The sequence below is a fragment of the Lissotriton vulgaris genome, chromosome 3_1 (assembly GCF_964263255.1).
Source record: "Lissotriton vulgaris chromosome 3_1, aLisVul1.2, whole genome shotgun sequence".
In the NCBI taxonomy this organism is placed as follows: domain Eukaryota; kingdom Metazoa; phylum Chordata; class Amphibia; order Caudata; family Salamandridae; genus Lissotriton; species Lissotriton vulgaris.
In genome coordinates this window covers 908,000,015-908,019,782 of record NC_141689.1, presented here as the reverse complement: position 1 = coordinate 908,019,782, position 19,768 = coordinate 908,000,015, and the positions used below count along the sequence as shown (strand labels likewise).

Here is a 19,768-nt window from a genome sequence, read left to right as displayed (position 1 = left end):
AACAACTTTACAAGCAGATACAGGGAACTTCCATGGTTACTTGCTTCGCCCCCAGCTACGCCAATCTGTTGGTGGGCTGCTGGGAGAAGCATGTACTCTGGAACAATGAACTAGAACAATGGACCAAGAACGTCAGTATAGGACTAAGATATATTGACAACATTTTCTTTGTATGGGACGGGGAAGAAAAGGCTCTAGATTAATTTTTTCACAAACTCAATGAGAATAAACCCAACCTTAAGTTTACCATTCAAAAAAGCAAGAGTATCATAGTGTTCTTGGATCTGAAACTTAACACTAGAGATTGTATCCTAACATCAGAATTACGCAGGGAATTCCTTTCTGCACGCCGCAAGTTGCCACCCACCCAACCTCAAATGGAGCATCCCCTTTGGTGAGTTTCTCAGGGCAAGAAGAAATTGTAGCTCTAGGGAAGCTTATGAGGATACCAAAAGAATTATGACTGAAAGACTCAGAGATAGAAGCTATCCCACTAAAGCATTACAAAAGGCAGAACAGGGAGTATCACAGATCAGCAGAGCTAAAGCCCAGTTCAAATCATCGAAAAAAGCCAATAGAAATGAGCAAGGGAAAAACTCCATCAGGTTCATTAAGAAATACAACAGTCAGGCAGGTGACTTAAAGAGAATCCTGAAACAAAGATGGGACATTTTAAAACTAGATCCCATCTTAAAGGAGGCAGTGGGTCAAGCTCCCTCCGTCACATTTCAGATAAATGTCTATATAAAAGACATTTTAGTCCAAAGTCACTTAACACCATGAAAGACAAATTGGTTAGGACAAAGCAGACGGTTCTACACTTGTGGGCACTGCAAAGCGTGCAAGCACAGCAGTAATGTCAAAGAGGTAAGGCTAGAAATCACAACCCAAAAGTGGTGAATACCGAAGCTCATTAACTGCAACACTGACTTTGTATGTTATGCTATCATTTGCCCCTGTGACAAATGGTACACTGGGTCAACCACCTTCCCGGTGAAAAAACGCATACTTGAGCATTTTAGGGAGATTACAAACAAAGATCGGACCTACAGTACAGCCAAACATTTCCAAGAAAGGCATGAAAGTGACTGGAGCAAAGCCAAATTTCTTAGCTTGGATACAGTGCTTAAACATCTCAGAGGTGGAAACAGAATATACGCCCTCAGGAAGATGGTGTCAGTTTTCATATTGAAGGCAGGCTCTGCCTTTACTGAAGGGATGAACAATTATGAGGAGCTGTATTCACACTTAGGACACTGAAACACAACAATTTTGAGGTAGCCTCCCAGCCCAAAAGATCAGCATCTGGTGTTTTTAGTTAGGGTCTCATGTAACCTCAAATTCAAATGCGCACCACTCATGTTACATCACCACAAAAGCTCAACCTTGGTATTTCAAACAAATATTATGGTTGATATGTTTCATTTAATATAAATTTACAAACTTTATATTGATGCGTGTCATTTTTTTTTTTTGCATACAGGCAGTTCTCAAAGGCATTGTTTGATTCTTGACCAAGTAACATTAAATATACAGGCACCTGAGAACTAAGATGTTACTTGGTAATGATCGTCACTCCTTGATCAAAGTGGGAATATTTATTTGGCAATCATTCAACGTCAGTACTATACCATAAGGCCTCTGTCTTATTGTACAATCACTATATTTTCAGACAAAAGAATGCATTTTCAACCAAATCCAACGTAAGCCACCTATGTTATATATACACACACACGTCTTTAGACTTTGAATCATGGCCAAGATATTGAGTTTTCTCCAAATGGGTACTACACCCAATCTACCTACCTATCCTTTTGAATTTTTGTAAACATCTGTATGTAAATAATCACGATCATTATTATTAGTACTTTACATTCTTTTGAACTATTCTTGAAACACACAAACGCAACCTAAGCAAACTCAAAATGAAATTTAATTGCACTTAAGGTGATGAGCAACAATGTAATTCATCATGAAAAGTAAATGATCAATTGCAAACATTGAAATCCAGTTGTGCATACTACATGTTTACCAACAAATTTACAATGTGCAATACAAAGTGATTAACATGAGACAATGTTCGTAATTCGATTTAATGCTTTAACGAAAAACTTCAAAACGTATAAAAATAATTTATATTTAATCACTGCCCTTTTTTTTCACCTGTAAATAACATTTTCTGCACTTTTTTCTATGTGTATGATAAGTCTGTCATGTCAAACGGGCTTAAAAGACCGCGGGTGTGTTACATGGTCATGTGACCAAGGCCCCGTCAGAGGTCGAAACGCGTCTTGTGTCTCTGCCAAATAAGCAGATTATTGAAGCATCTAAATCCGTAGTGGCTCCTTCCTTACCGACCTCTTTGGAAAGGACTTCCTACGAGATATATATATATATATATATATTCACTAAAAGAAACCAAGGTTACAGGGACATTTAAGTTAGTTTCAGAATTTACACACACAATACCGTAGAACTTCAGCAGTTATAGTTAGAGTAATGTCAAGAAACTATAACTCGTGGCCTAAGGTAACCATATCTCACACCCCCACCATGCACAGTTTTCTCATCAATAATTTTATAATTTTACAGCAAACGTTGCACTGATAATATCAATGAATATCAATGATATCATGAGGGATGTAATATGTTGGTTAATTAGCTGTGCATGGCGAGGGCGCACTATATAGTTACCTTAGGGCACGAGTTATAGTTGGTGAGAGTTTTTGACATAACTGGAACTATAACTGCTGAATTTCTACGGTTTTGTGTATGTAATTCTTGTAATGTAATGTATGTAATGTATGTAAATTCTTACCTTAACTATAACTTTCCTGTAACATTTGTTTTTTTTTACTGAATTTCTAAGGTTTTTTAAATTCTATTTCGTAACCATAATGCCCCTGTAACCTGTGTTTTTTTCAGTGAATTTCCACGTTTTTCAATACAGTTGGGGGTTGGCAACAGGGCCCTATACAGCCAACCCCATTTTGCGCAAAGCTTTTGGCCATGCGCGGTGGGTGGTTGGCCACAGGGCCTGGCTGGCCCATGCCACACACACGGCCTTCTGCCAGGACCTATAACCAATCCCCAAAAGCAGACATCCTGTGATGGGGCACGCAGACCCCTCCCCGGGCAGATTGTGCCCCAGAGACCACATCCCTCGGGGTCTCCCACATTTTTTAGAGGAGACTGGTACGTAGCACCCTTCCCCGGCCCGTATTTCAGGCCCGGGACCCCGTCTCCCGGGGCTCAGCCGTATGGGGAAGGGAGTACACATTCCCCTTCCTCTGGCCAATTTTGACCCCGGGACTCCATCATCCGCGGCCCAGCCATTATGTGTAGGGGCAAGGGCGCCTGCAGCCCCACTTCCAGGGCCAACCTGACGTAATGGTAGGTGCCCTGGAGCCCACCCAGGGTACCCACTGCATATTTAAAAGGGGGAAGGGAAGGGGGCATGCACCCCCCCTCCCTGGGCCTATAATAACCATGGGGACCGCATCCCCTGTGGCCCGCCCATTAAATGGTGGATGCCCTGGAGCCCATCCAGGGCACCCATTATATATTCAAAATGGGGGGGGGCAGGGTGCCCCATCCCCGGGCCAATATTATCCCCAGGGACTCCATCCCCCAGGGTCTATGTAATGAATATTTGTTGGCCCCCTCCCTGGGGCCAAATTCAGCCCAGGGGACCCCATCTCCTGGGACCCTGTCACATTATCAAAGGGGAGGGGTGCTACGGGTCAATTTTGGCCCTGGAGATCCCATCCTCTGGAGCCCAGCTAATTACTGAATGGGGGGGGGCTGTGTGGACCCCCTATACCCCGAGGCACAGCCAGCAACAAGTGGGTGCCCTGCAATTCTCCCACCAAGGGCACCTGCTTCCTTTTTGTTGGAGGACTCGGGGAATGATGAATCTGACTCCCACCACTGACAATTTGACGGTCGATAGTTCATATACCCAATGGCATAGCAATATATTCGGTAGTGAATGATGGAGGATTTTGGCCCCAGATACAATGGCATTGACAAGTGATGGCTATGGAGAGGGTAACCCGGAGCAATGAGTTATGAATGACCAGTGCTTGGGAAGTGTGTTTTGGGTACCACTGAGATACTGTTTGCACTGTGCCTTTTACACCATTGGAAATGTACAGCAGAGTAACTGTCATTACTCTTTCGTGCAGGTTTTTAATCGTCTAACTGTCAACTGTGTGGGAGATTGTGTAGATCTTGTTTTCAGACAGTGCACATAAGACTAATACAATGCTGCTGGCCCGCTATGGATATAAAGAGCAATATGTCCTGTGTTTGCATGGTGGAGTGTCTAGTTTGGAATGAAGAGGCATTGATTATGCAGCCTATGTATTTGGTGCAAAGACATTTAATAGAACCGGCCATGGGCCGCTGAGCAGAGCTTTCGGCACCTACTTATTATTTTACAAACTAAGCACCTTGTCTGTTATTTGTTACCTTTGGGTATCTGAATGGTAGTTGGTTCAGATGTGCCAGTACTAATCGATCCCAGGTCAGTGATTTGGACAGCAGCTTCCTGTGAGAGGAAATTAACAGTTAAAAACTGATAAGTAAACACACAATACTATGTAGTTATGAGTTTTTCCACTGTGAACCGTTATCTCCATCTAGTATAGTGGTACCTTGTGAAAGTGCCTCCTTCCAAACGGATCACCAATTGCATGGTCTAGACACACATATGTGCTTAGGAAATCAGGTGTCAGGCCCTAACTTACCAGGTTTTACCTCTTGAATGAGCAAGACCTAGAATGGTCAGATCACACTGTTCCTCCTCAATAGCTTTTGAACTTGTCTACCATCTTCTCAGTTCTGTCATATCCATGATTCCATGATTAAGACCTGTAAATCAGAGGGACCATGACCCATACCCTCATGCTTGGGGATTCTGACTGAGATCCTTAAATTTCATCTCACTGTGGTATTATGATTATGGACAATACCCTCATAATCCATATGCATGCCTTAGTATCTTTTACTATAGTATTCTTTTAGTCATAATCTATCGAACAACTCTTATGCCAGAACTGGTCGGATCCAGAATCAATAAAAACATTAAATAGATAAAGGTTCCTCGGGCCTCATTTATGAGGCCTTGCGTCAGTTTTGCGCCGCAGGTGCGTCACTTTTTGTGACGCACCAGCGGCGTACAAAATGCGCCTTGTTGCGCCATATTTAAAAAGTGACGCATCTAGGTAGATGCGTCACTTTTTAAACCTCTGCGCCACATTATACCTGCGTCAGGTATAATGTATGCAGAGGGGGCGTTCCCCCGCAAAAAGCCTCGTAATAGTGACACAGTGAAATCTATGCGATTTCACTGCGTCACTTTTAGGATGCTGTTGCGTCAAAATCTTGCGTCTGCCTCACAGCAGGCGTAAGACTGACGCAAGCCCTTTCACATGGGGCTTTCCCCATGTGAAAGGACGCATTGCTGGAGTTGCGTCACTTTTGTGACACACTCCAGCAATGAGTCACTTTTGCGCTTACAGATGCGTCAGAAATACTGACGTATCTGTAAGTCCTTGCGACATGATGCGTCATACATTAAATATGACGCATCATTGGTGTCGCAAGGAGTGCGCAGTGAAAAGTGACGCATCGCTGTTTTCACGCAGCGATGCGTCACTTTTCATAAATGAGGACACTAGTTTTTTGACTGACTAGGCTCAGTCTTGATCTAGAGCTCATAACTCACTCTGTAAAATGCAGTAATTTTGTTGATAAGCTTTTATTCGATATGCAAGATATCTTATAAGCGTACACACAATACAGCCATTTACAAATCTACAAAAAACATCATTTTAAAAAGGCAATATTAAATGCACATTTAAAAAATTAAAAAGGACATATAATGCAGAGAATAAATTAGCTAAAAGTGAATTAAACCGTTACTGACAGTCTCTTGCATCGAATCAACCAAAACTGTTTTAAAAATTTGGCTATGCCACATACAATAGGGGGGGAAGTATCCGTCATTAGGATGCGCAGGGCTACTAGATAACTACGAGTGCCCATATTCCGGCAAAGGGGTTTAAGCCAAAAGCTCCTGGGCTTTGCATAATCCGGGCATTCAAATAGGATATGCGTTATGGACTCTATCCTAATAGGACAACATGCACAATAAGGGGACGTGTGAGCACCAGATTTCCACTTTGATACCAGAGCCCCAAGTGGAAGCGAGCCCACTCTAAATTTAAAATACAGTGCTTGGTCAAATGGAAGAGTAATTAGGTCCAGATAGGGCTCGAAAACTACAACATCTTTTACTGTTAAAAAGGCAACTGTGGACTTGCAATGTTCCGGGTTTATGACTAGCTGTTCCGCAACCCAATTCCAGTATAGTCTCTTCAGCACCTCTTTTGGTGGAGCCGATCTTGATAACCAACAGTCCCCCAGTCCAATTTTCTCCAGAAGTTTTTTAGTATCTCTCAACCATCTTATTTTTGCCCAGCCACCCAAGCTCATTATCTCCGCCAACCCAACAGCATACGATTTTAACTCTTCACCCCTCCAAATACGTGTCCATAGAAGGAGTGGGCGAAGCTGGGCTTGGTCTTTAATGTTCTTACAGCCTGTATCCAGCAGCACCGGAACTGTTGGGGTGCTCGGAGGGATGGCGATTATGGATTTTAGGAGCTTACTCTCTACTGTTGCTAAGGCGTCCAGACAGCAATGCCCCCACAGTTCGGCCCCATACAAGGCTGATGTTACTACCTTAGCCTTGTAGATGTCAATTACTGGGGTAAGCGACCTCCTAGGTGATGCCCGGAATTCCCTCAGGAGGGCTCCTCCTACTCTCTTGTGGTTGAGGACCATCTTAGCAATGTGAGGTGACCAGTTCATGCTATCCGTAATCCGAATTCCAAGGTAGTCAAATTCGGATACTTTCTCCAAGGCAACAGAATTAAGAATAGGAGGGCGGCCCAGTTTCCTTGGAGGATTTAGGACTAGGAACTTAGTTTTGTCCACGTTGATTACAAGTCCCTTTGCAGCACAGAAATTCTGGAAACGGGTTAGCAGTTTCTGGAGGCCTTGCGGAGTCTTGGAGATCAAGAGCGTGTCGTCCGCGAAAAGCAGGGTGGGGATCCGCACTCCTCCGAGACAGGGGGCGTCAGATGGTTCTTGCTGGAGATATTCCACCACCCCATTCACATATAGTGAAAAAAGGGTGGGCGCTCTCTGCAGTACCTCTGATGAGCGTTCTTGCCAATATATGTAACCACACCTTTCATTTCCTAACACCAGGCCTTAATTTTTCATTATCTCTGAGCTCCAGCTGACTGCCTGTTTTGATTTGGGACTGAAAAAACAGCAATTTTCAATTCCATTTATTTGAAAACTAGCAACCTGCCTCAAAGGTACCCCCCAAAGATCCCTCCTAGTCGTGTTTATAAAATGAAAAAACAACAGCCCCGTAAAAGGATGTGCCACTTGATTCTCTTATGCATGCCTTCTTGGTGATAAGGCCACAAACTCAGAGGAAAAGAATCCCTGTGGTCGCAAATGCCAATACTCTAAATCATCTTTGCACTTTCCTTGTTGACTCAAAAATAAGCATCACAGTTTACAGGAACATAGAGTAATAAACACGGACATATACAAAGATCTTTAGAGGATGTTTGAGTCATCTTAACCGCATTCATCCAGGCATTCATTAACTTTGCTAAGATGAAGGAAGAATATTCCAATACCTCATCAGTGTTCCTCTGACCAATGACAGCTTCATAAGGAGGTGGTGGCTCCATCGGACAAAACAGTTCAACCCCTTTCATCCTCGTGCCATAGATGTGAGGTAAGGGAATCACATCAGTGCCATGTATCCTAAAAGCAACACATTGTATTACTTACCATTTTATGCAAATGGAGTTTATTATATCGCACTATTTGCTTATTTGCTTTAAAACACAGAAGCGTCCCTATGCTGTCAGCTGAGGTGTGATCCCACTCTCCCAGACAATTCCAGAGGAAAGGAACATAGATAGACATTTGACAAGAAGATCACTAGCCATCATATATTGATAGAAGTGGCCTTATTGGGTTCTTTTCTAGGTGCTCATGACCAAGCAATGTGACCAACACTGTCATACTTGAAAGCACAGTTGCAAAGGTTTGTTATGAGGTCACATACACTCCTAGCAAGGGGTCACATTAATCTCAGCCAATAGCAGTAGCCACAGTTATCAAGCGTAAATGGGAATAGCCATATTACATAGAGTGTACTGCGCCGTCGTTTCTTTGCACAACTACTTCCCGGCTACAGTGCATGATGTAGCCCCACCTTCCTCTACAGCAGATTTTCTGAGTTTAGCTCTATCCATCTCCTCTTCATTTTTCCACCTAATGCAAGCAGAGGATTTGTTCTAGCTGATGAGACTCGCTGCTGGGTCACCGTTGCCTTCTTAGGGTGGGGTACCGCGAACACAGACAGGCATCCAGGCTTCACTCCAGATGGCATCACAACAGTGGGGGTGGGAGGAACAGTCACCTGGTTACTAGAGAAGACAGAAAGCTTATCTAAGACACTGGCTTTTCCACAGCTGCCCAGAGGGTCTAATGGTAATACTGGGACAGCACTTGATGGAACCAGCCTCTGGAGTGACTTCCTCTCACACTTCTCATATAGGTGTCTCTGCCTCCTCTATAGATAACGTTGGGGACTGAGGGAACTACCCCATGATGGTGGTGGAGGGGTTACTGCCTCCTGAAACATTCAGAGCTTCTTAGAAGTAAAGGTACTCACAAGGTCAAGAGTACTTGCTCTGCCCCCCATCCCCCAATGTCTATAAGCGAACAAACTCAGAGACAACACACAGTTGAAAGCTCTTTGAGAATTACAGAGGAATTAGGGGACTGCGCCTCACATCCCCCTGACCCAATTTGCTAGGCTGAATATGAGAACAACTTTGAATGTTATATCCGAGAAGGGGGTCAGCAATCAAAGTAACTTGGACAGACTTAATTGAGTAGCGCTTGAGCAGGTACAGTCTTAGGATGAACAGTGTAAAAGTAATTTTAATGACTGCTTTATGCTTATATATTAACAATTAAACCCTGCCTGAACCATTTCTCACCACTCTGATTCCCCCCAATATGTGCCTCATGGCTGTGACCTAAGTGTGACTTCTGTTTCCACCCTTTCAATAGGTGACCACAAAGGTGGCCATGGTAGGACATTCTGTCTGGGGGTAGTGGCAGAGTCGATTTCAAAAGTTACTTTGTGTGTGGCAGGAGGCTCCGACACCTCTTTTTGACATGGTTTGACTGTTCTGGTTATGCACAATTAAGGGTGTTCAGAGGGCCTGTGGTTCTGGGAATAGTCAACCAACTCATTATCTGCTAAGCTTCCGCCAGACTGACTGTCAGGATATGTTTTTTGTATATCCGACACAACTGGTGAAACAACGAACTTCAACTCTGGGCATGAGACAGATTCAGATTTAGATGATGCACTTGTGTTAGAAAGAGAAGAGATTCTGGTAGGGGAAGGACTCATTGGGGACTACCTAACAGGAAAAGCTGCCAATCTGAAAATATATGCTGCAGTTCAGAAGATGTCAAAACATGCTGGGAGCATGGCATCTTGTCTCATTATGATTGTGTATATATTTGCAAAAATGTCACATTTTTTATTTAACAGAGGGGAGATATAGAACTGTGTGAGTTTGTAATGACAGAACCCTTGTGGCTCCTGATGGACTCCGGAACTGCATTAGAGCATAGTGAAGTGAATGCAGGTTTAGAATATTGGGTTCGCGGTCACACGCAGAAGAATAAAGACGTCTTATACTAAGCTCTGTGTGTGGAGTAATCATTGGATTGAACTTAAGATTCAAGGCTGCTTGACTGTATGTCATTTCATAAACTCGTGGAATTTTCCTTATGACTTCTTTTACACCTTCACCAGCAAGATTCTTAAGGTACTTGATAATCTTATAGTTATCTACTTCTTCAATCACATCAATGAAATCATCAAATGTCTCTATCCAGGTATTCCATCTGTTGCTAATATTCAGTTTTTAGGCCTTATTGAACTGCAGTGGTGGTTTCAAGAAGGGAGTTGCACTATAACCATTTACGATATTGGCTGACACTAAAGGTGAAGTTCTGTTCAACACCGTCTGCTTGTCACCAGGACCTGCTTCGTCCATATCATCTTTAAGGTCCTGTGTTGTGCTGGCATCTGGTTCATCTTGGGCAGGCCAGGAAACCTTGACCTCTCTCTTGGTCTCCATGGCAGTCCTTTGCTTTCAGAAGACCTTGGTAGTTGTTCTGAGCCACCACCCGGCAGCTTTGGTGGTGTGCCACTTTGAGTATGGACAGCTTCGCAAGCACAACCCCGGGTGCTTCCTTGGGTTTCCATCCCCCAGGGCTATGGCACAACGACTGTCTTAGTTTAGTTCTGGTAAGCAAATTACCATTTCTTGTACTTGAATTTTGTTGCTTGTAAACATCTCTTTGTCCTGCCGGACACCTAATTGGTCTGTGCCTCGCAGCGCTATCACTCCATATGATGTATGGCTTAAGGTTGCGCAGTAATGCGGTACCTACCTTTGCGGCCTTCCCAGCAGGTTTTCGGCCAACCATTTGTAAATCTCTTAGTGATGCTTTAGTCATCTTCAAATGCTTTATATGGACTGGGGTTGCGCTTTGACTCCACATACACCAAAGGTCAATTCAGCAATTCGACGGAAGCACTTGTTTATTTATTTATTTGTTTATTTAAATGCAATCTTATATAGCGCGAACATTACCCAAAGGTGTCAGAGCACTTTACATAAGAACCAGTTGCATTAGATAAGGACTTTGGATTACATGAGTTACATTAAAGGTACAAACAGCAAAAGTTGCATATAAACAAGTTGCAAGTTCACTCAAGGAAGATGAAAGACAGAAAAACGCTACATTCACATAGGAGTAGTAGTAAATACAAAGGTCTACTACAAACGCTAATGGTTAGACAGAAAAACTCTACAATCACATAGGAGTAGTAGTAAGTACAAAGGTCTACTACAAATGCTTGTGGTTAGAGATATATGTATACAAATTGCATATTCACTCAAGGTTACATTTTAACCACATGGCTGCTGTGGGGATTTTTGCGCTGTGCTGCAAATTGCGATTCTGGTGCAGATATGACGAGCTCAGCTCGTCATCAGCACACGACACCCGTGGGTGATGACGAGCTGAGCTCGTCATCAGCAGCGAAAGGGTTAAAAAGCGCTTATATATTACATATTTACAGACATGAAATTTGGGTCTGGAGGAATCCCTGAGGTGAAGGTGGGGGATGGCCGTATGGGTAAAAGGCCGGGTGGAAGTGGGGGAAGCAGCAAGCTGGATCCCCGGGCTGAACTTGAGGTCATGCTACAACCCAGGACCAGTCCATCAACCCTGGGCCGAAACAAAGGCAAGGTCTCATTGACAAAAAGAGAAAAGGCATCATGTTAAGAGGAGAACGTGAAGAGGGCACAGTCCGGCTGGGGCAACAAAATAAAAGACAGGAAACAAGCGGAGAGTTGAAAATCAGAACAATGCCATCAAGATAGAGGGCTCGGGTTGTCTTCACATTGACCCTCGGCACAAAATGGCGGACATCCAGACCATCGAACCCCGAGACACCAATCAGGGGGGGGGAGTAAACGAGAGAGCGGACAACCAGGAACTCACCTCTCTCTCACCAGTCTTGTGCTCAGCCTGCATGTATCTGACCTGGAGAAATCACGGCTAATGGGGGCACAGGTCATTGGAGCCCCCCGCCAACTCCAGACATCAGGGAAACCCAGGGTTATCAACAGTGCCCCCGCTCACCGGTCACAATCCTGCGGTGCGTGACAGCAGACAATGGAGACCTCATGCACTCAGTGCGCACTCTCCCCTCGAGGAGCATATCGCCAGCCGCCGTCTCCGCTCCGATCATCTGCACCATGAGTGACCAGGCAAGACCTGCTGGAGTGCCAGGGGCCTCCGAGACCCACGTGCCCTCACCGTGAGTAGCATGTGGAGGTGCCGGGGGTGTCCGTGACTGCGGGTGGCGGGCTAGCTCTGGCAGCAGCAAAGCGATGGCGCAGCTCCGCTGATGCTATCCGTGGCTTCTCACTCCTCCCCGGGATCATCACCCGTGGGAATGGGAGCCGAGTGGTACTGGTGAATTGTGGCGCTGCAGCCACCTATTTACGGGGGTGGGGGAGTCGAGATGGGCCACTCTCTGGGATATTTCTCCAAAAAGGTCATCCCTAGCCCGGGAGCTCCCGACCGGTGACCCTTACTCGTCGGCCATCTTGCACGTACAAGCAGTTTGCCGGACCACGCCAAACTCTCTGGGAGAGCACTGTCAATCTTCGGGTTACTTATCCCATCCTCGTCACCAGTTGTAGCATCCTCCGCAGCCTGGGGGCTCGCCAATGACTACCCCACATATGGAGCTTAGTATAACACATCATTATTCTTCTGCAAACCCAACATTCTAAACCTGCATTGACTTCACTACGCTCTAATGATAGAATACATTACAATAGGGAAAAAAACTAAATTCCTGGTACTGGTGACAATACAAATTTTAGAATTGGAAATCTACAACTCCCCCATATTAACTAGGCATATTCCTTTGCATTTGTTGATTCTCAAAAAAGGACAAAATGTATGTAAATCAATGGAGCTATATTGTCTTGTGGAAAACAAAATAGCTTCCCAAAAAGTAGCATGTGCATTTTGATCACAAACTGTACTGGATGCCATTTCAGCTCCCGTCAGGCTGCTCATTTAAGCTAGCAGTCCTGGTCCACCAGTGGGTGGTTGCAGGGGAGGAGGTGGAGGGGGAAGAGATTCAGCTTAGCTAGGATGGACTGGTACCAACTGCTGGTGGTGTGTATTCATTGTTGTTGCTAAGGTTATGTACTATTGAGAGTGAATGGCTGACCTCAATTCTCAGTCGGTTGTTCTTTGTTCAGCTTTTTGCCACTCGGCATGAGAGTACAAGGAAGAAATCATGTGGAGATCAAATTCCGAGACCTTGGCAAACCTAGCAGCAATTCACTTGAGAACCTGAATGCTGGTGCTTGATTTGCAATATACTCTTTTGAGGCTGTCAGATCAACAGCAGCATGGGAAAGGACAGTGCGTCAAAAATTGTTCATGCCAGACTCAACAGCTGAGACCACCTGTAACACCTGCATCATTTGCAAGAACCAGCAATCATGTCAGAAAAGGCTAGTCTGTGCTTTCTCCTTCACTGCTGGTGCTTGAATTGCAATATACTCTTTTGAGACTGACGGATCAACAGCAGCAGGGGAAAGAACAGTGCATTAAAAATTGTTTTGGACAAACTAGACAGCTGAGACTACCCGTATCACCTACATCATCGGCAAGAAACGGAGATCATGTTAGAGAAAGCTGGTCCGTACTTTCTCCTTCATTGCAAAAGTGAGTGGTGCAGCAGTTTGCAGCCATTTGATGTGGCTAGCTATATGAAAGGAAAGTCTGTTTGGGGAATCTAATGTGCCTACAGTTGTAGCATATCCAGGGTTAGAAGGGGTTTGCGAATATGTAAGCGGGGTGGTGGAAGTGACTATTTGTTCCATGTGTTCTGCAAATAAAATAGGTTTACTTTTCTCTTCTACTGTTGTATGTTAGTTAGCGGATTCTCAGGGCTTCAATATGGGCATAAATTGGACCCATAGTTGAACGGTGAATTATTCCCCAGTTTCTCAAAACCAAATCCAGTTTAATGTTTGGGTATCTCTCAATGCCATCCTCTGTGCTCCGCAAAATTATACTATCATTGTCAGGCAGTCCTCCCCCTTCATATAAAGAGCAGATAAAAATGCCTGCTGGCAAAACAAAAAACTTAGCTAACCTTAAAAAGTCAGAAAAAGGGCTCCCGGTATCTAAGTACAAAACAATGCCCTTGTTTAATACAAGTGAGCCATTCCCACAGTCAATAATACAAGTGGGGCATGCAAAATCTAAAGCAATTATCTTTGTTATCAGTAGAATAAGAGGAGGAATATGGATAAAGCATAGGATACTTTAGAAATGTTGCCCTCAATAGAAGCTTCCTAGCGCTCTCACTCCAATGCACTTTATAGTCAAAGGAGAGCTGATCATTCTGAAGCCACCTTGGATAGTGATACTCTGCAGGAGCCGCTCCAGTTCCACTATTGGACTCATTAAACAAACTTACTCTCACTCCCCACAGAGCAATTCCAGAAGGAAGTGATAAAACCAAGCCTATTTATACTTCTAAGGAAGGCCTGAATGTTAACAGAGTGTCTAGACCAGCAACAAAATAAGGACCTTCAACTGGAATGTTGGTCTCGTTGCAAATGAAAACATGTGAAGCAGAGATTAAGGTCTCACCCGGGTGAAAGAGATTATTAACTCTTCTTTTAGAGAAGGCATGTACTGGATATTTTACAAAAGGCTTATTCCACTCCCCTTCTGATAAAAACCCTCTGAATACCAAGGACTTAGCAAGTTATAGACATATTTCACATCTGCAGTTCCTCAGTATATTGATAGAGTGATTTAGCAATAACTTTCGCGGCCAACTGCAAACTACTTGGGGGCGTGGCCACGGCGGCAAGCGTAATGGCCGCTCCGCTTTTAAGCTCCTCCGAGCGGGCGCCCGAGATAGGCGAGTGAGGATGTAATGTGCAACCCCTGCTTGCACCGGACGCCGGGACCTGCCTTCAAATGACCCCGGACTGCCAGGGGGACGTTTCAGAGCCACTGGAGCAGCTGGTCGCGGCAAACACGGCGGAGGGGATCTGAGGCCTCCGGACCTCGGCGCCATCTTCCTTCTGCGCTGGAGCGCCGGGTGAGTGCAGCTCGGCCGATTGCGGCCGCGGCCCGCTCCTCTCCGTTCTTTCCCCCGCCGACCTCGCGTATGCGCCTCCACTGCCGCTCGGTTCCCGTTTTTCCCTGGTTTGGCTGGCTCTCAGGTGCGGCTGGGGCCTTTGGTCCAGTGGCGTGTGGGAGCCGGGGACTGGATTACGGACCCATGCGGACCTGAGGGGGTGGTTGCGGGAATTGGCGGAGAGCGGGAGCGGCGGACCGCGCGACTGCTGGGCGGCCTGAGAGCGTTCCCCGGTACCGCACAGCGGCCCGCCGTGCGCCCATGCAGCACGCCCTCCACGCTTCCTCGCTGTTGCCACGAGGTCCATACTTGCTCAGCCACGATTGAGGTGGCTTATACCTTCATACTGTGGACCCTCGGCGACACTCCATTGCGCTGGCTGTCTCTGGCTGAGATACCCCTGCTCTAGCTTCTTGGTCTGGGGCCTGGTCGCTTGCCTGCCGCACCTCGGGCTCTAGTGGCCTACGACATTGGTCTCTGCTTTACCATTGATCCCTGCTCTCCGCCACTGTCGCTGCGGCTGCGGCCCCGCCACACGTCCTCCACTATGGGAAAAAAAGGATCCAGCCCAGAGGACACTCAACTTCGACAAGACGCCTCTCCCTGCTGCCGACCCCCCCCCAGGGGCGGCTTCGGGCGCTCAGATGGCACATGACAGTGGCGATGCAACATCCATGATGGCCGCCATGATGGGGGAGATGCGGGCAGGCTTCAAGGCCCTTGACACCCGATTCGACAGTCTGGAGAAAAAACTGTCTGATATTGGCTCCACTGTGCAAGCCCACGACCGGCGCCTAGACTTGGCTGAATCTAGAATATCTGATTTGGAGGACGGGTCCTTCAAGACTCTAAAGCGGCTGGAAAGGGTTGAGAAGATTCTTAAAGATGTTGCCATCAAGAACGAGGATTTGGAAGCTCGCAGCCGGCGGAATAACATTAGAATTCTTGGTGTGGCGGAGACGACAGCCACTGGCCGGTTCGACACTTTTGTGGAACACCTCCTTATTGAATTGTTCGGCAAGGACACCTTCACGGCTGGCTTTGTCGTGGAAAGAGCACATAGGTCATTGGGGCCTAAACCACGTTCCGGGCAATTGCCCCGGCCCATTATTGCCAGAATCATGAACTTTCGTGACCGTGATGCCGCACTCCGGGCTGCACGAGAGATGGGGGAGGTGGGTGGCAGGGGAACAAGTTGTCCTTTTTTCCGGACTATACTGTGATAGTGCAAGAGGCACAGAGGAAATATACCAGCGTTAAGGCGGCACTTCGTAATCTCGGCCTGAAATACAGCATGCTATACCCGGCCCGTCTGAAGGTGGACGTTCATGGCAGATTACGCATCTTCGATTCTCCAGCTGAGGCTCAAGACTTCTGCCACACATACAAAAAAGGGCCGGGCTCGGCTTCTGGCTCCAGACCTAACTCTCCTCAGCAGCCTGATACACAAGCCAGCGCTGACTTGTTCACAGACACTGGTCTGGGCTGATTGTCCATAACACTCCGGACATGGTTACCTTTCTACTTGAAGGGACGGCTCAATGTAGCTGGGTTCCTATTAGTTAATACCACTCTTCTCGCGTTACTGGGTTGCCCGCTCGGGGGCTAGCGTTGCTTCCCCCCATGGCTCAGGCCTGCATATTCTGCTCCTTTTTTGGGGGTTTGTTAGATTTCATTATGCAGCTACTTTTACGTGCTTTGAACACTTGGCTATTGTCATTCTGCATTGTTGTTCAGAAACTAGTGGGGTTCTGCCTCTCTTGGGGTGTTGGGAGGCTGGGTGGCGGGTGGGGATGTTTGTATTTTTTGTGGCTTTTCTTTTTTTTGGTGTATGATTGCGAGACACATGGTACTGGTTTGTTCAATGACCACTTCTTGCCTACAATCCTTGATTTGACGCTATGGCCCAGATATGTTTACAGACTGGTCCTTCTAGTCTAACACTGATGACATGGAATGTCCATGGCTTGAATTCCACCCGAAAACGGAAACAAGTTGTACAATATGCAGAGAGACATAAGCTTGATGTACTTGTTCTACAAGAGACACACATGGTTCAAAACGACACGGCTTCCTTTGCACGGGGCTGGGGAGCTCACAGAGTGTTTTCATACTTCAGTAGATATGCGCGTGGGGTGGCGATTTTAATACACAAGCGGATCCTTTTTGTCTTGACGAGTAGCAAAGTTGATGGGGAGGGTAGATATGCGATACTCCATGGGCTGCTGTTTGGTCATAAAATTGCCATTGTGGGGATATATGGTCCCAATGTTGATTCCCCGGCCTGTTTCGAGGCACTATACTTGTCACTATTACACTCCGACATTGACTTACTGGCGATAGGGGGCGATTTCAATTTACTGCTGAACGTCAGTAGGGATAGCACGTCCCCCTCCCCTGATCGTAAGCCGCTTGCCCGTGCTGCGGTGGCGGCCATATGCTCACACTTTTCACTTTTGGATATAGAGGCCACGCGACACACTGCCACCCCTGCCTTTACGCATCACTCCGGCTACCACAACACGAGTACCAGAATTGACTACTGGCTCCTTTCTCCGGGCTTGGCGGGTTGGGTCACGGATCTTCGCACCCTTCCCCGCACCCTCTCTGATCATTCACCGGTGGTCCTGTCACTTGCGGTCCCTAGACTGGGCGGGTACGAGTGGCAGTGGCGATTTCCTGGAAGGGCGCTTGTGGACCTGGTCTTCACTGAGGAGATTCGCTCCGCAATCGAAGACTATTTTGAACTTAACACTCGCTCTGTGACTACATGGGCCACATTGTGGGAGGGATTCAAGGCTACCATAAGGGGGGTATGCATCGCCAAGCATGTTGGAGCGCTGCGCGACATACGTGCGACCCTGTCCCGCCTAGAAAACGACCTGTTAGCTGTTGAGACCGCAATCCTTGCTGACCCCTCCCCGATCAATGAAACGCGACGCATTGAGCTTCTACTGGAGTTCAGAGACGCGGCAGACAAAGAACTGAGATATCTAGGCAAGTACCATACGGCGGGCCGGTATGGAGAGGGTGATAGGCCGGGCAGGCTGCTGGCCCAGCTGCTACGCCCACCTCGGCAGGCTGCGTACATTACCCAAATAGCGGATACAAATGGTACGCATCACTTCTCTACTCCTGCCATTTGCAACACCTTCTTGACTTACTACAGGCATCTATACAAGTCTGCCCTTCCTGACGAGTGTCGTGATCCGGGTCCGTACATTAACGAAATTGCATGGTCTTCCTGGAGAAATATATGCAAGATTTCTTAGCACATCCCATCACGCCGGAATTGATTGCCGAGGCAATTGACTCCCTAAAGGGGTCCTCGGCGCCTGGCCTAGATGGCTTCACGGCCGATTTCTATCAGGAGTATAAGGAGGAACTGGTGCCCATACTTGTCGAGGTATATGCCGAGGCCCTGGAGTCTGGTATTCTCCCTCCGACACTCCGTGAAGCGGTCATAGTTTTGTTGCCCAAGCCAGGACACGACCCCACGGTTTGCAGTTCCTACCGCCCACTGTCACTTCTAAACCTGGACTATAAGATCCTGGCTAAAGTACTAGCGATGCGGCTTGCGCTACTGGTGAACTCCATTATTTCGCTGGTGCAATCTGGCCTTGTCCCTCAGAGGTCAACATCACTGAACCTTTGCACGGTTTTTTCGGTTCTGCACAGAATAGATCCCGCCACCCCGGCTGCTGCGGTCTTCCTAGACACCGAAAAAGCTTTTGACACTCTGGAGTGGCCTTTTTTCTTGGACGTGATGCGCAGGATGGGCATGCCTGCTATGTTTGTTGCGACCGTCGAGTTGCTATACACTGCACCCACGGCCCGCATTCGCCTTAACGGCACCATCACCGACAGGTTCACTCTTTCCAGAGGTACGCGACAAGGGTGCCCCTTATCTCCCTTACTTTTTATTTTGGCATTGGACCCCCTGGTCCGTCACTTCCAGGAGAAACATCTCCACAGAGGGCTCCAGTTCCGCACCGGGCCTCTCTTGGTATCACTCTACATGGTTTTGTACGTCCCCACTCCGGAGACCAATCTACAACCCCTGCTGTCTGAAATTACGCGCTTTGGCGAGCACTCAGGCCTTAAGGTAAATTGACACAAATCACAACTGTTTCCACTCACCCCCGCCACTGTGCGGTGGCCATGCTCCCTCCCGTTGGAGTGGTGTGAGGACTCCGTTATATACCTTGGGATCCATGTCCATCTCAATACCGTATCCATTATTCGCCTGAATTATGGCCACGCTCTTGACTTTTTGGAGGATAACACTGAAAGGTGGCTTCGCCTCCCTTTGTCAATGGCTGGGCGCATTGCCATTGTTAAGATGGTGGTTCTGCCCCGGTTTTTATACCTCTTCAACAACATTCCGATCCCTCTCACCAAAGTTTTTTCACCCAATTGCGCACTGCCCTGTTGAGATTGGTGTAGGGGGGAAAACGCCCTCGCCTAGCCTGGCGCACGCTGACACTATCTTACGAGAGGGGCGGCTTTGGGGTCCCAGATTTCTACCTTTACTACCTGGTCGCTCAGTGCTCGTATGCCCACCCTTGGTACCATCCGGATGCCAGGATCCAACATTTGAAGCCCGAAGCCGACGCAGCGCTCCCGGTGTCTCTGGACGCCATTCTCCCCAAAGGCCTCCCCCACGACCCACATGACATACTCCCCCTCACCACGACAACTTGGGCTTGGGACAAACTTAGGCGCTTGCTGCACATTGACACTTTGTACTCTCCTGCCCTTCCACTGCCCAACTCCCACTGGCTCCCTATAACGGGTGAAACGGTGATTTGTCGGTCGCTCTCAAAATTCCAGTTGAGTACGATCGGTGATCTATTTCCCAACGGCCATGCTATCACT

The 19,768-nt window shown here is 46.9% G+C and overlaps 1 protein-coding gene across 4 annotated transcripts in view; it reads right to left on the bottom strand.

Annotated features, from left to right (window-relative positions):
• The window catches only part of ENTREP1 (endosomal transmembrane epsin interactor 1), a 185,163-nt gene that overhangs the window by 62,543 nt on the left and 102,852 nt on the right, over positions 1-19,768 (bottom strand). For all 4 annotated transcript variants that reach the window (XM_086961243.1, XM_086961244.1, XM_086961245.1 and 1 more), the window contains exons 7-8: positions 7,728-7,857; positions 4,474-4,552 (exon numbers count right to left, since the gene is read on the bottom strand). In XM_086961243.1, the coding sequence (XP_086817369.1) occupies positions 4,474-4,552; positions 7,728-7,857 (209 nt within the window). The remainder of the gene's footprint in view (positions 1-4,473; positions 4,553-7,727; positions 7,858-19,768) is intronic.